Consider the following 14,911-nt stretch of genomic DNA (forward strand, 5'->3'; position numbering starts at 1 on the left):
TTATAATTATCATTTCTATTGTATCTTTATACTGATATGGTCCTACAAGTCTAAATGTGTTCACTGATGTCTGGAGTTAATTGAGCATCCTCTGGAGTTTCCTGCCCCTACTTCGCCCTCAGGTGCTGCATAGCTGGAGCAGTCTGCTTCTCGTGTGCGTTCACAAACCTGGAGACAAAGCTTGTTGGCTCAGATGCAGGAGCTCATCCAGAGGGTGGTTCGTTTCCAAATTTGGACCCCAAGAGAAATTTAACACACATATGAGACATTTATCACAATAGTTTCAAGTTTTATGAGGTGTTGGACAAGAGGAAACCGCTCAGCTCAGCAGTACGATAGTTAAATTAAAATAAAACAAGGTATAGAAAGAGCTTTTTGTAAAAAAAGTCACCTACGATACAGAACTAAAACTATATACATTCAAAAAGTTCAGTGTGACATTGGTTGGAAATGAAGTAACAACTTTGGCTGAATGGAGTTGGTGTGGATAGTAATTGCATGTGTGTGAATCGGTTGTTTCACATTTTCCAAATAAAGTGTAAACAGGCAGGAAAACAGATGTGCAGAGGAATAAAGTGCAGGAAACCAGATGTGCAAGCTCCTGAAATGGAGCCTCCTGTTTTTTTCTGGCCTTGATAAACTTGTGCATTAGGTTTTTACATGCTATGTTATTTAAAAAAAAACATATTTTATTGTTACCAAAGACATTGTTCCACTGGGCTGTGGATGTGTGCGTGGACTTTCCACACGGCGGCAGTGTGCGGGAGCGGAGCCGCCACACAGCCCGTGCGATGGGCGAGGAAGAAGAGCGGCGCACACAATGCACGGCTCGGTCTGACAAGGGTTGCGTCTCCCCGGTTTTCACGATAAATTCCCAATTCCGTGGAAACTTGTGACGGGGCCAGCAGCGGGGCCGCGAGCCTCCTCTCCGCCACTACCCTCCCTCTGGATTCGGCGAGAAAGAGGAGCCGTTGAGCGGAAACCTTCGCCTGCAACTTCTCCCAAACACTGGATGTACTCGGCTGCATGAAGGAGCTGCCCGGCCCGACGGGGGTCGGCCGACACCCTCGTTAATGGAAATCGACACCGAGGCTTTGATGCTTGGGCCTTGATTTTTTTTTTTCTCTTCCCTTTATGATGGAGGTGGACGGGAAGGAGAGCTGCGTGTGAATACGCCGAATATTATCACGTTGTGTCCGAATAGTTTGTTGAAATGCTTCCGTGTCCCTCCTGCTTCCTGTAAAAAAAAACAAAAAAAAAAACACACAGAGGTTGTTGTTTAGCCGGCTAACGGTGGCTAGCCGGAGAGCTAACGTTACGTCTTTCCTTTGATGCGAATTCAACCATTACTATCGGCCATTAGCGTCTCGACACCCGAGAATCCATCCTCTTCGCCGGTGAGCGTTAGTTAGCTTCACGCTGCAGCCTCCAGCGGGTCGAATACCCCCGGACACGTTTTAAGAATATCATTTTATTCTTATGTTACGGGCTGAATATATCGTAATGTGCCGAGTTAGCCGTGCGAGCTAACGGCTAATTGGCTGAAATCAACACTGAGCTAAGCTAGCTAGCTAGCCGTAGCATTAACTCACGCAAACTCAAGCGGACAGCTGATTCTTACTCCTCTCGTTGGGAGTAATTTAAGAGAATCAGACACTTTGATTTGGCAGCAACGCGATATCGTGTCGCGGCAGTTGTGTTACAGCTGGTTGTCCGTGTTCCTGGCACCGTTAGCCAGCTTAACGTCTCATTTCTCTGGCTAATAAATGTGTCGGCGTGTGCAGAAATACAGGAAATCTCCCGGTTGTGTTGAGCGACGCTAGCGTGAGTTTCTCCGCGAATCGACTCCAGGGGACACTTGTCCCGTTTTGTCACAACTAGACGTGTCTTTATTTTGTTGGGGTTGTTTACATGCGTGCAACTTGTGTGGTTGTCGGTTGAATTCCTTGCTAGCCAGCTAACGTTAGCCTCCTCCGAGACACAATCAGCCATGTCCTGACGTCCGTCTGTCTGCGTGTGTTTTGTCTCGGGTCATTTAAATTCCCATGCGGATCCGAGTTTCTCTGAAATGACTCTAACGTTTCGCCGGACGAAAGGCTCAGATGCCCGCGGACTGTTGTCGAAGGACGGTGAATAATAGCCACTGGTTTCATTAACGCCATTTTAACGGAGGCTCCCCTGCGAGGGCCCGTGTTGTGGGGTTGTATCTGCGGTTCGGTGCCTGCCCGCCGGACCGGGACTTGACTCAAGTGCCCTCGGTCTCACTGGAGCTGCAGAAGGGGGGTTTGAACATGGAGGGCCCGAGCCGAAGCGCCGGATTCAGGCGGAGCCGACGCTCCCGTTCCCAGCGCGACAGGGAGCGGCGGCGGCGGAGAGTGGACCTGGCCGAGCAGCGGGCCACATCCCTGTCCTCGGGCTCCGATCGGGAGGCGTGCGGGACGAACAGTGTGCTGGGCCCCGGTGGGAGAGAATGCCGGCCCGGGTTCGGGAGACACCGGCCTCCGCGCCGGAGGAAGAGGGAGTCCGTGTCCTGCGAGGAAGACATCATCGATGGCTTCGCTATTGCGAGCTTCATCAGCCTGGAGGCACTGGAGGTAAGTGTGTGGGTTCTACACCCAGCTGTCATCCATCAAACTGCACTTATTCCCCCACATTAGTGCAAACGAAGTGATGGATGACTCTCACACGTAGCTGGCAGGTATTTGGCTCAATCATGTGCCCTTATTTATTTGGTTTAAATCTAAATCATTTTGACCTTTCATCATGTCCCCATCCCTGCAGCTGAAGGATTAGAAAGGCTGCAGGTTGAACTCCTGCACTGGGACCATTCCTTGGTTGGAGAAAGCACTCAGGCCAAACCCAAAGCCCAAGGCTTCCCTCTGATGGGTTCTGGAGAGGCCTCAATTATTCATGTTCTAATTCTGTGAGGTGTTGAGGAGCTGCCAAATGGCTTCTCAGAAAAAGAAAGGAACAATACATGACTGTAATTGTGTATTAATAACCCCAACCCTTCTGTTTAAGCACTTGGCCGGGGCTCCTCTTCTAATAGTTTTCATTCCTGGCCGGCTCAGGTCAGTTGTCGATCCACCAAAGCAGAGCTGAGAACATAAGTCACATGAGGATTCCAGGATCGGCATTCGGTTGGTTTGAGGTTTCCGCCATAAATTTAGAGCTTTCATCTGATTTATGTGACGTCAGACACATTTGGCATTTTGACGAGGAGAAACAATCTGATAATCTGCCTTCAGGGTGGATCTCATGCTATCTGCCTTTGACCTCTGCATCAGGACAGGAAAACATATTATTTGTCCATAGGTTATGTTGCAAAACTGCCTCTTGGAACACGCACGTCCACTGTTCTCATGGATAACTTGATTTTACAGTCAAATCACTACCATACCCTAAGTTTTGTGGTGGTTTACTGTCTGAAACTGTTACTAGAAGAAAGCCTGCATTTTTCAATAGCAGCAGCTGCCTGCCTGCAGTTATTCTGCCAAAGAAAAAAACTCATTACAATTAAAACAGTTTCACAAGTGGGTCAGACAAGCTGTGGTGACCTTTATGTTGACCTTTTAAGCAGAGGTTTATTTATCTTTTTGTAGAATAAAGAATTCAGACTTTAAAAACTATGAATCATCCATACAAATAGAATAATGACAATGTGTGGTGGACAAACTGCTGCCTCTACTGAGTAAAATAAAATATATCCATCTCCTTGTAATTTCTAGATGTGATTTATATAGGATTGCAGTTGCTTTAGAGTTTTTTAATTTGCACCCATAGATTTTACTTAATGCGAATAATCATCTTCTCTTTATGGGGAAATTACCAATTTTCCCTGCAGCTTTTCCTTTGTTACATAAGCTTTTATTACCTTTTTTTTATAGTCAAGAAGCTCCTTACTTACAACAGACCGGTTACACATTTGCGCTAATTGATGAAATAGTGATTCTACCTTTTTAAATATTCTATGGTTTTTCTGGCCCTGAAGATGTAATACTCTCCAGTATTTCGCTAGACAAAGCAAAGTGAAACATTATTTTGTTCATCGGAGATGCTTTTATTTCCTAACTTGTCAATCATCTTGTCCTCACATTTATCTTTTGACCTCCTGCATTAGATAAGTGGGAAAACTAAATAATCAGAAACATGGAAACCTCTGTACACAATGTCTTTGTTCTGTTGTGAATAAAGTATTGTTATTGAGGACTTTTAACTGAGAGGGTTTGACTGAACTCTTGAGTCGTTTTTAAGCTGTTTTGATCAGTGTAATCTATATTTATAGATATGACCACATTCAAAACATCTCAAACCATACCACACACAAGCAGCTGATGTCATAGTTTCACGTAGGCTTCACTACATCGTTCTCATGCTTCTATTTTTGCTTTCACTCAGAGTAGAACTTATTCAGAAATTAGGTCTTTTAGGACATTAATCAGCATGTAGCTACGTCCGTGGCCTCAGACATATACATTTTTGGTAAACACTATATTTTTTTAATAACTCTCTTTATCAGATGGACTGCTCACTGAAGCCCAGTCAGCGCACTGATATGCCGGCAAGGAGGAACAAGGGGAAGAGGGGGCCAGAGGAGAACGGTGGAGGGCCACTGTCGGAGCCGGAGGACGGATCCCGCCACGGCTACCCCAGCTTGAAGAATAGAAACAAGAGAAGACGGATAGAGGTGAGTGATTTATGGCTCTTAGAGGCTCTAGTTTTTTTCATCCTGTCATGTTGGAGGTTGAGTCAGTAAGTCTAAATTAAATATCTGTGTTTACATTTCCATACTAACCTGTATATCCTGCCATTGACAATGATCTAGTTAAACTGGTTTGCACACAAACTAAATTCTAACACCTATCATTCAAGTGCAGGGTGATTTCACACAACCAGGAAATATTATTTGAAGTAAACTTTTTTTTTTTTTAATGTTTTTTTTATTAAGCCACATTTAAAACCTAATTGAAAACAATTGGCGCTAAAAATATTATTATTTTTTTGTATCTTAGGGACATCCTTTGGAGACTGGCTACATTGTAAGTTTCTTTTCTGACGCTGTATTGAATGTTATGTTATTTTCTCATGTCTTGTCCATTATTTCTACCCATTTCTTTAAAACTGCCTGAGATGTTCGAATTGATGATTAACGGATTATTCTTTTATCCATCTTCTTTCAGTGTGACACTGAGAGTGATACAGGAGACAAGGTGTGTAGTACTTTATTGTTGTCCTTCTTCCAGGGTTTATTAGCTAATGAGTACATGGCATTACTTGTCATTGTCTTTGAAGGAGCTTTGTTGCCATAACCTTTACACTATTAATCAACTAAGTATTAAAGAGTTCTGTGATTCAGAAGTCCTTCAACACGTTGTCACTCTTCTTGATTTGGTATAGTTATTAATATTACTGATTGATATGTTTACTGTCACTGAATATAGATGGCGCATTAATATAATGAAATCTTTGTTTTATTTCCATCTCCAGGCTTCTGACAATGAAATGGATCCAGTGTTCACAGTCAGCACGAGAAAAGGTGAGAAATATATTTGTTCTGTTACTTTACATTCATGAAACGATTCACTGATGTGTCACTCAATGGGCCCCAGCATGGCTATATATAGATCTTTACGGAAAATTAGGAAAAAGCCAGTCTCGTGTTTATTCTTGTATCACTACATTTTGATTCAAATAGGCAGTGTGGCACGTTTATTCATTCATCTGATAATTACAGAGACATCCAGTAAACACAGGGATGTACTATGACATGAAATTAAAAAATGAATTGTGGTTTGATATTCAATTATGTGGATGACGTTGATAATGATTTGAGTTTCTGTGCGTCAGTGTAAATCCAGTAAGTGAAAGTTTATGGGTCCATTTCATTTCCAGTGATCAAGATCCAAATCTGTGAAGCTGCTCGGGCCAGGTCCATGTTCTGTTCGGTCTATTGACTTGGGCCTGTGGGTCATTATGTGTAATACCCACGTTCATCCAATCAGGACTGATTATGTGGTCTGTCAAAATCACACAGGCCGCTGGTCATTAATTGGTGATGGATCATGATTGTCTCACAGTTGTTGTTTTGGTTGGGCAGTTTTTTTTCCTCCTGAAACAGTTTACGAAGCTGCAGCTCAGAGTTTCTGTGGAAACTGATAGATATTGAAAACTGATCCGAAGCAGTGCGCTATTTTCCCCTAATTTAAAAACGCATTGGGATAATTTTTATGGAAAGTAACTTGAGGCCAGATATGGCTGTGGCACTAAAATGGAATTTAGTCGGCAACAAAAATAAATTGAACCTGTTCCTCTGTCAGCAATGTGATTAAATTCAAAATGGTGTCTCATATCATCTTCTTCAGTTGTGGAACCTGCCCCCTCAACCATTGGCACAACCATTGGCAAAACCTTCCCAACTCTACCGGCCCGTTGTGGTGGCGTCTCACGGTTGATGGTGACCCCGCGGGTATCTGGCCTGGAGCGAAGCCACGAGAAAAGCCTGGAGCCGCATTTCCCAGAACCTGTTTCTTCTTCTACCTCTTCTGCCTCCTTCGGCCTGCCTTCTCCAGCCACAGCCTCAGGCGTGGTCCCCCGGCCCGGCCCCATCAACGGAAACAGCGGCCGCCACAGCTGCAGCTCGCCGCTCTCCAAACCCAAGTCCTTCCTCACTTTACCTGGACGATCTCACTCCATCTACAACATCAACAACAGGTATGTAACTTGTGAATACGTCACATAAAGTCTTGACTAAAATGTTGATTTCATTTTGAATCTTGCAAACTACATACATTTTAGAAAACCTGATTCATACACACCTTCTTCCTTTCAGGAGCAGCACCCCAGTCAAACCTCCATCATCTGCTTCATCGGTTGCGTCTTCGTCATCCTCCATGCGGCCCCCAACTCCCTCTACCAGTGTGTCGCTGCCCTACATCCGGGGCTCAGGATCCTCAGGGCCCCTCCGACCTCCATCCCGAGCCAGCTCTGGGGCCCTGTACACATCCTCCCCCGGCTTGCCTCCGCCTCCACCTTTGTTACAAGGTCCCGCCCACTCAGCAGCAGCAGGTACAGTCAACCAACAAAAACAATTGTCTGCCAACACTTTTTTGTTTTGTATCTATGACTAAATATTGCAGCATAAGAATTAAAAAATGTCCTCCTTGATTTCTCCAGAGCGTGAGGGCAGACGCAGCGTCCCAGGGGCTGAAAACAATGCAGCGGCTGCCGGCCGCTCCACTCCTGGTGGTCCATCAGCGTCGAGCTCCACACCAGGTTCATCGGGCCGAACGTCTCAGAACCAGCCGAGCATCCCGCCCATGGCCTTCCAGTTCCATCAGCACAACCACCAGCACCAACACACGCACACACACCAACACTTCACACCCTTCCTGCACCCGACAGCTACTGCGCCACCTCTGGTGAGATGCCCTCTGCTATTTTACTGAACGCCTGTGTCAAACTTGAAATTCGAGTGTGGCTGGAATGTGGATTAAATGCAGTTTTTTAAGATGTTTTAACCCATGCACTGTTTTTATCTTTTAGTTTGATAAGTATGCCGGCAAAATGGACGGGCTGTACCGACACCCTGTGAGTATTTTGCGTCCTCTGATGCAAATTAAACAATTAAGGCTGAGCCTAAATTTTGAGCTCTTGAAAAAAATGAATATTTGTAAATTTATTCAGCTGTTACGTAGTCACTTATGTTCTATATATGTTTGTCTGTGTCGTGGCAGTTCTTTCCACAATACCCGCCTCCCTCAGTGCCGAGTATTCAGCCTGTGATTCCTCCCACTGGGCCATTCAGCTCCTTGCAAGGAGCATTTCAGCCAAAGGTGAGAATAACTCTTCATCTCCTCAACATTGACAGTTTGAGTTCTTTTGATCATCCACACAGAAAGATGAAAATAGATATAAATGTGAAACCTGTTTGGTAACAATTAGGATTTACTGTGAAGCGTGATTTATTAGAGAGCACTGACACACAGCGGTGGTGCCACACATGAAAACAACAAGAATGTCAGATGTTAATCATTTGTAGATGTGTAGGTTGAGGCTGATGTGTTGTGCTGTGTGTGACAGCCTCTTGTCCCTCAGGGAACGGGTCCTGATTTATCTGCACGTCTTGGGGTTGTGCCTCACCACCTGCAGCCCAAAGACCCCAGGGTAAGGGCGGTGCGCTTACTCACCTGTTTGCATCATTCCTTCAGTGTTTTGTCTTTTGTTTGAGGAAAGCCAGTTCAGTCTGGGATGTGCTGTGACACGGGCCTAGTCAGTGCAGTAAAGAGTGCAAAAGGTTATTTCTGATAGAGAGTGAGACATGACACTGTGATTAAAAGTGGTTTTACACTTCTGTTCTCTTGTAGCTAACTGATCCATTTGGGACATCGTTGAAAGTCAGTAATGTAAGAAAAAAACAGATCCCTTGGCTCCTTCAAACCTTCAGCCTGTTTTACTCTCTCACTGCTTTACTCACTCTTTGCACTTCTTTCACTTGCAATCTTGACTGCTACTGATTTATCCTCTGCCCTTGCACACCCAGTTAGATATTTCAGATTCAAAAATGACCTCAGTTATGTCTGTGGCTACTTGAACATTTTTCACATTTGTCTCTTCTATTTCCAAAATCAAACCGATCCCTTGTGAGTAACCTCATCTCCAGCTGGAAACCCTAATCTTGTGTTGAGTTTAGATGAGATCTCTGACCCTGAAGAAGGAAGTCTGACTCTGTGTGCAAAGGCTTTAAGGTGGTACATGCAACAACATAGTAAATTCCTGTGATTTTTGTGCTGTGCAGAAACCAGGAAAATGGTGTGCTATGCATGTTTATGTGGCCTGGATGATTCTAAGCCATCAGAAAAAAGTAAAGGTACGTGTTTCTCATAGCAATCATGCTGTTGTTTTTCTGGATGTAAATTTCCGTTGCCATTCAAATAGAGAGTGTGGTGACCTCTACAAATACCAGGTTAACTTTTTTGTCCCCCTCTTTCAGCTGATGCATGCTGATCCTCACAAGCTGGACCTCCGTAGTGAGCTGCTGGCCCGTCTTCCTGGAGCTGGGGGACTTGGCCCCCTTGGGCCCATGGGAGGAGCCCTTCCTCCCACTCACGACCTAACAAGACCCCCCAGTCTCTTCTCAGCTACAGGTGCGAGTTGAAACAGTTTTGCGACTCAACAGTAGCTCATGGAAAATGTATTTATTAATTATTTGAAGAAAACATGAAATGATGTAAAGATTGAAGCTGTCTGGGATATTTATCTGCTCAGTTTTGTGTTTTAGTTTCTCACTCCTCATAGCATTTTTTATTCTTCCTTGTCTGATTACCTCTCGTTATCTTTCCTTATATCTCTGAGGTTTTAGAAAGCTCCTGTACTATTGTTTTCTGAGTCACAGCATTAAGTGTGTGAAGAACCTGATGTTCTTGATTTGATTTCTCGTGACACTGTTTTTTAATTTTTAATTTCTTTCCCTAAGGTGCAGTCAATCCGTCCTCCGCTCCATTCATCTCTCCATCGACACCTCACTCCTCTTTCCTCGCTCCAACTGCACACTTGGGTAAGAGCAGCTTAAATCATCAAATCAACAGAAATCCTTTTATGGGTTGCGCAGTTCTCTCAACTGTTGAACAAACTCTTATGTATATTTGTATCTGCGCAGTATTTGTAATGTTGACCCTCGTGTTTCAGATCCATATGGTCGTTCCCCACCTTTCACTCCGTTGGGAGCTCTGGGTTCTGGTGCCTTCGGAGGACTCGGCAGCCCAACACTGGGTCAGTCTCGCAACTCCTTTCTAGTATTGAAACACAAGACGTGAAGGATACGATTTGAATTTGTTCAAGTTATCCTTGTACAATCCCTACGTGTGTTGTGTATATTGAGAGAATTAGTCGGCTTCCTGACCTAAAACGATAACAGTGTTGGTCGTGGTATCTGACCTCAGGTGAGGTTCAGACAATGAAATGAAAGAAGCTAATTTACTGCCTGGTGTAATCATTTCTCATATCTGTCCTGGCCTTAAAGTGATCCCTTCTTAATGTGACGCTATGTGACAGTTTGAGGTGGTCAAATCATTTTTGGGATATCTTCGCCGTAGCTTTGCTGTGTAGATTTATTGCTGAAGTTATGTATCGGCAACAAATCTAGATGCAGCAACAATGAGGTATCTGCCCTGCAGCGGTTCAACAAGGAAACGCTGTCTGGGGAAGCACACAGAGGGACTTTGCTCTAAAAAGGCTGTAACTTAAAACTATGCCTGCTCTGTTTGGCATTGGCACCTGAGGCCCCATATTGCTTGATATTGCCCCACATGCAGATTTCTTTTCCTCATGTAAAATTGTTTGGCTGAAGAGGTAAGATTTCCGTTGACCAGGATTTTCTAGGTTATATTACAGCTCTTTATGGCCGACGCTGTAACGTACAGGACTGTATACACACATCTAAACAAGTGGGCCATCGCAGTTTGTGATTACAACTCATTATTGATTTATTAATTTGAACTTCAATCAATAGATTGTGTGTGTGGAGAGAATAATTACTCCCCTCGTCCTTGGTAGTACAGCACGTAATGTTTGTAATTTCTTTAAATTATAATTAGTTAATAGAAACATCTTGAGAGGGTCATCTTTGAAACTAACAGAATGCTCTTGATGTATTTTGTATGAAAGCTTTACGGTAACAAAAGGTTAAATTGCTTCTACCCATTAACCACAATGTCTTTTTTCTAAGAAATGTCTTTTTTAATTTGCAGCCGGCTCCATGTTCGGCCCTAAAGACTCACCAGCTGGCTTGTCCAACCCCAACCATCAAGAAGCATGGAACCGTCTACATGGCGGCCCGTCTGGGTTCCCTATTGGCCCCAACTGGGCTAAAGGGGCGGACAAGAGGGATGAGAGGGACCGGGGGAAGGAAGGAGAGAGGAGAGACACCCCCCACATCAAGGACGAAAAGGACAGGTATGACACTCAGCTATTTTAATACTGGCTTTAAATGGAAAGGAATAGTTGTGTTGTGATCAGTATGAATATCACCACAGGCAGTCCTGGGATTTTACACAGATGGGAGCATGTTAGGCAAAAATGAGCTGCAAACATTTATCAAAGTAAATTCTATCTGACAACTAATATCTCATCATCTCTATATCTTTGGGCTGTTTGCTGACAAAGTAAAAGGATTCACATCTCATATTATTGAATGAGATATACCTAGGGACTGGTAGGATTTGGGAAGTGCTGCTTTAAATGTGCTGTGGTCAACTATGGGATATTTTACACATGATTTTCATGATGTAACTTGTGCCCTCTCTTTTGCAGAGACAATATGCTGTATGGCCGACAACCTGTGAGAATGTCTCCGGTTGGTCCTTCCTTCAAGCAACGCAGTAGCACCCCTGTCTCCCACATTAATGGTCACAGCAGCGGCCAGGGGGGGGGCAATGGGCCTATTGAGGACCTGACACGCAGCTTCAATAGAGACAGAGAGCGCGAGCGGGACAGAGACGGGGACAAGCGGCCGCTGCCAACAGGGTCTTCACGAGCGCCTCCTCTTGGATCTTCATCTTTAGTAGCAGACAGGGACAGACCACGTTCTTCCTCATCCTCTGTGCTCACCACTCCCCCACCCTCCAATCGCTCAGCCCCATCTCCTTTGGACCTTTACCCCCGCACAATGGCCCCAGCAGCACACAGTCATCACAGCGAACCCTCACACTCCCAAAGAGACGGCAACATCCCTACTTCCTCCGCAGCTTCTGCCTCTGTCACGTCTTTGTCTCAGGCCAGGAAGCCTGACCGGACCACAACACCTGTGTCCAAACCTCCCATGCTACTCCCGCCAGTAAAAGTCAAAGAGGAGCGGAAGGAGGAGCCGGAGCACATCCCCATCACCCTGCCACCCCCAGCACATAACCACAACTTTGACCGCCCCAACAGTCATCCACACCACCACAGTTCTGGTACCCCTTCCTCCTCTTTATCACTAACTCCCACTCCTGGTGTTCAACTTCAACCACCCACTCCAAACCATTCCCACCAACACTTTTCCCTGCTTGACCGCTCAAGAGCCATTGAAGCATATATGGGGGGCGTTGCGGGACCTCCCGGGCTGGTAATGGGTCCAGGAGAACGTTTCTCCCATGGTCCACACCAAGGACCACCACAGGGCCCTCACAGTTTCACCTGGGACCCCTGGAGGGAGCTGGCAGCTCAGCAGCAACATCAACATCGTAGGGAGGCTATGGCACTTCGGGCAGACCCACATCTAGCCCTGCGATCCGATCCACATTTGGCCCGGCTGCTGCAGCATCAGCGTCTTCTGGAGGCTGAGAGGGCTGCAGCTGTAGCCGCTGCTCACCACCCTCCTACCTCTTCTGCTTCCAACCAGGGTGTCCGCCAGGAGTTTGGCCTAATGGGCCATCATTTTGACCGCCCTCATCAGCTCGGACCAGGAGGAGGATTGATGGATGAGGAGCAGCGTGCCCAGATCCTGAGAGAAGACTTTGAGCGGGCTCGCTACTTCGGGATGCACCCTCACCTCCCTCCAGGCGCTCACCTCTCAGGTCCCTCTCATGCTGCTACTGCCGCTCACCTGGAGCAGCTCCACCCTGGCCTTCTCGCCCACTCACTTCCCCATGGAGCCTCTGCTGCTTCTCACCACCACCATGCGGGTCTCTATGCCCGTTTAGGCCCACTGAACCCACACCACATGTCCAACGGCCTCCTCACAAAGAACCCAGGAGGCATGGTGGGGGTACCGCCTCCACTCATTCCGTCCATCACCAGCCGGTCGTCCACACCTCCCCGCAGACTTGCAGGGCCAGGTGAGCTTGCACTGTACAGTGCCCACAAAGATGGAGAGTCCAGATAGTACAGGGACAACACTGGAGGAGATTCAGGAACATGTCAGGATCACTGTGCTGCTCTCAACCTGCCCCCTTTCCCTCTTGCAGACTGCTAAACCCTGCCCTCCCATTTACACAACCAAACCAGCTCCAGTCTCCCAAAAAGAAAGGGGTAACCACGCCTGGCTGGATGTGACGGTAGGGAGGGAAATGCAAGACTCATTCGTGTGACTTGGAATATGCCCAATGGTTCAATCGGTGCAATTTAAAGGTACATGGATCCTGTGCATCCTTGGTGTATTTTATTTTATACTGGCTGTTGGTTATTACAGTACTCCCTTTCGAAAGCTGTAAGAGGCAGAGGACAGCTTTCTCTCATTAGTCAGGTGATTTGTGATCTATGCTTCTGAGCAAGCCTTTTCCAGGTGGAATGGAAATAACTTCCAAAAGGATGTACACTTTGAGAACATGTCAAGGGTTCATCCTCCGCTTCACCCTCTCCTGCATAAATCAAGCCCCGATAAGGTGTTGTGGACGAGGGTTTTTAGAAACACAGTGGTAAAGTGGTTCTGTTCTGTCATTGTCTTTTTTGTCATTGTGAGAAGACAGATTATTGATGACACCATTTAATGAATATCAGTAAGCGTTGTACCTCAGTTTCCTGCTTTACCCCCAAAAAATCCAACCTCAAACCCTCAGCTTCACTCATGAGATTCAACCTTTTTTGGCTTGTCTTTTGTTTTTCCACAGGATGAATGGCAAAATGAACTGTGCTGAACTGTGTGAGTGAACACAGTATTTTAGAGCTTCCTGTAACTGTTTCCCAGTCTCCTCTTGACTATACGAGCAGGACCAGATTATAGTAGTCTAGAGAAATTGCCTTTGTAATTATTATTCTTAACATTAATTATCTTCTATAATAATAAATATATTCACTGTTATGTTATTTGTCATTGTTTCGGGTATCAACCAGTACTCTCTCCCCAGGTAGTTATATGTTTCGATCATACTGGAGGCTTGCTTCACACAAAACGTTTTAATGCTCGTGAACATTGAGCCTTAACGATTTGCAACCTCCGGCCTCTTCAAGGATCATCTATGACTTTATTACGCTGAGAGGGAGGTTTGCCTGTTTGTCACTGGTTGTGTGCTATATCCATTTGGAACTAAAGGAGCCTTGTACATTGAACTGTCGAGTTGTTTCATCAACAAAAATAAGTTATATACATGGATAAGTGGGACATCTGCTGAAGAACTGAAAAAAAAATATAAGGACTTGTGTCAAAAGACAACTAGACAGTGGGTATCCTGAGAGGGAAAAGACTGGGTCGATTATTTTAATATGACCATTTTATACCTTTCAAACCCCTCCCCTAGAGACCACAAAGATTAATTATTAAATGAATTGTTGTTTACTCTGTTGTGTGGGTCTTTTGTTCTGAATCCTTTATTATTATGGGTGCAACCAACACTTATTTTTATGAATAGTTGTCTACCAACTTTTTCTTAACTCATCAGTTAAATATTATTTAAAATAGAGAAAACTGTTTCACTCATATATTTCCACATTTGGACTCAAATATATGAAATCAAGCACATATTAAAATTTTAGAAGCTCTAACCATGGAATGTGTGGCATTTCAATAGAAATGGCCATTTTGTTTCAGCTTTATTAAATATTATACTTTATACTAAAATCTCATGTGAGCTACATCATACAAAAATAATTTCTCCCCTTGGAATTAATCTATTATCCTTAGACCAAAAGGAGAATCTGAGACACCTCAATAGCCCGACCTGGGCTATAAGGAGTTATTATTTTCATTCTTTAATAATGTATTAATTATTTTACTTTGAAATGTCAGAAAAATTGTGATAAATTAAGGCAACAGCCCAAGGTAGTGGTGACAACTTTTGTTTTATGAGATCAACTGTCCAAACACAATCATTTTACTATCATGTAGGATTAGAAAGATATAATAAAATTCTCACATTTGAGAAACTGGATCCAGAAGCTGTTTCTTTAAATAAATAAAGTCTGAGACAATGAATCGATTAATAAAAATAGCTGTGGATTC

General features: G+C 44.7%; 1 protein-coding gene across 5 annotated transcripts; it reads left to right on the forward strand.

Annotated features, from left to right (window-relative positions):
• The first annotated feature begins 755 nt into the window (after nucleotides 1-755).
• On the forward strand, nucleotides 756-14,248 carry fbrs (fibrosin). 5 transcript variants are annotated; one of them, XM_035145301.2, is made up of 18 exons: nucleotides 756-2,594; nucleotides 4,520-4,687; nucleotides 5,013-5,039; nucleotides 5,181-5,210; nucleotides 5,488-5,536; nucleotides 6,363-6,711; nucleotides 6,830-7,065; nucleotides 7,174-7,418; nucleotides 7,543-7,587; nucleotides 7,734-7,832; nucleotides 8,080-8,163; nucleotides 8,364-8,402; nucleotides 8,795-8,866; nucleotides 8,990-9,143; nucleotides 9,473-9,553; nucleotides 9,685-9,768; nucleotides 10,746-10,950; nucleotides 11,308-14,248. In XM_035145301.2, the coding sequence occupies exons 1-18, from the start codon at nucleotides 2,292-2,294 to the stop codon at nucleotides 12,857-12,859; spliced, it is 3,822 nt and encodes a 1,273-aa protein (XP_035001192.2). In that variant the 5' UTR covers nucleotides 756-2,291; the 3' UTR covers nucleotides 12,860-14,248. The 5 variants fall into 5 exon arrangements, with proteins under 5 accessions (XP_035001192.2, XP_035001193.2, XP_035001194.2 ...); XM_035145302.2 differs by having other exon boundaries at nucleotides 8,095-8,163; XM_035145303.2 differs by lacking the exon at nucleotides 5,013-5,039.
• Nucleotides 14,249-14,911: the final 663 nt, after the last annotated feature.

Source organism: Hippoglossus stenolepis, chromosome 21, assembly GCF_022539355.2.
Source record: "Hippoglossus stenolepis isolate QCI-W04-F060 chromosome 21, HSTE1.2, whole genome shotgun sequence".
NCBI lineage: Eukaryota > Metazoa > Chordata > Actinopteri > Pleuronectiformes > Pleuronectidae > Hippoglossus > Hippoglossus stenolepis.

Excerpts from the sequence above, each read along its gene's own strand:
- fbrs (XM_035145301.2), top strand. The coding sequence starts at position 2,292 with ATGGAGGGCCCGAGCCGAAGCGCCGGATTCAGGCGGAGCCGACGCTCC. Across the intron at positions 7,419-7,542 it reads CAGCTACTGCGCCACCTCTG|TTTGATAAGTATGCCGGCAA; the intron begins GTGAGATGCCCT and ends TTTATCTTTTAG. Across the intron at positions 9,144-9,472 it reads CAGTCTCTTCTCAGCTACAG|GTGCAGTCAATCCGTCCTCC; the intron begins GTGCGAGTTGAA and ends TCTTTCCCTAAG.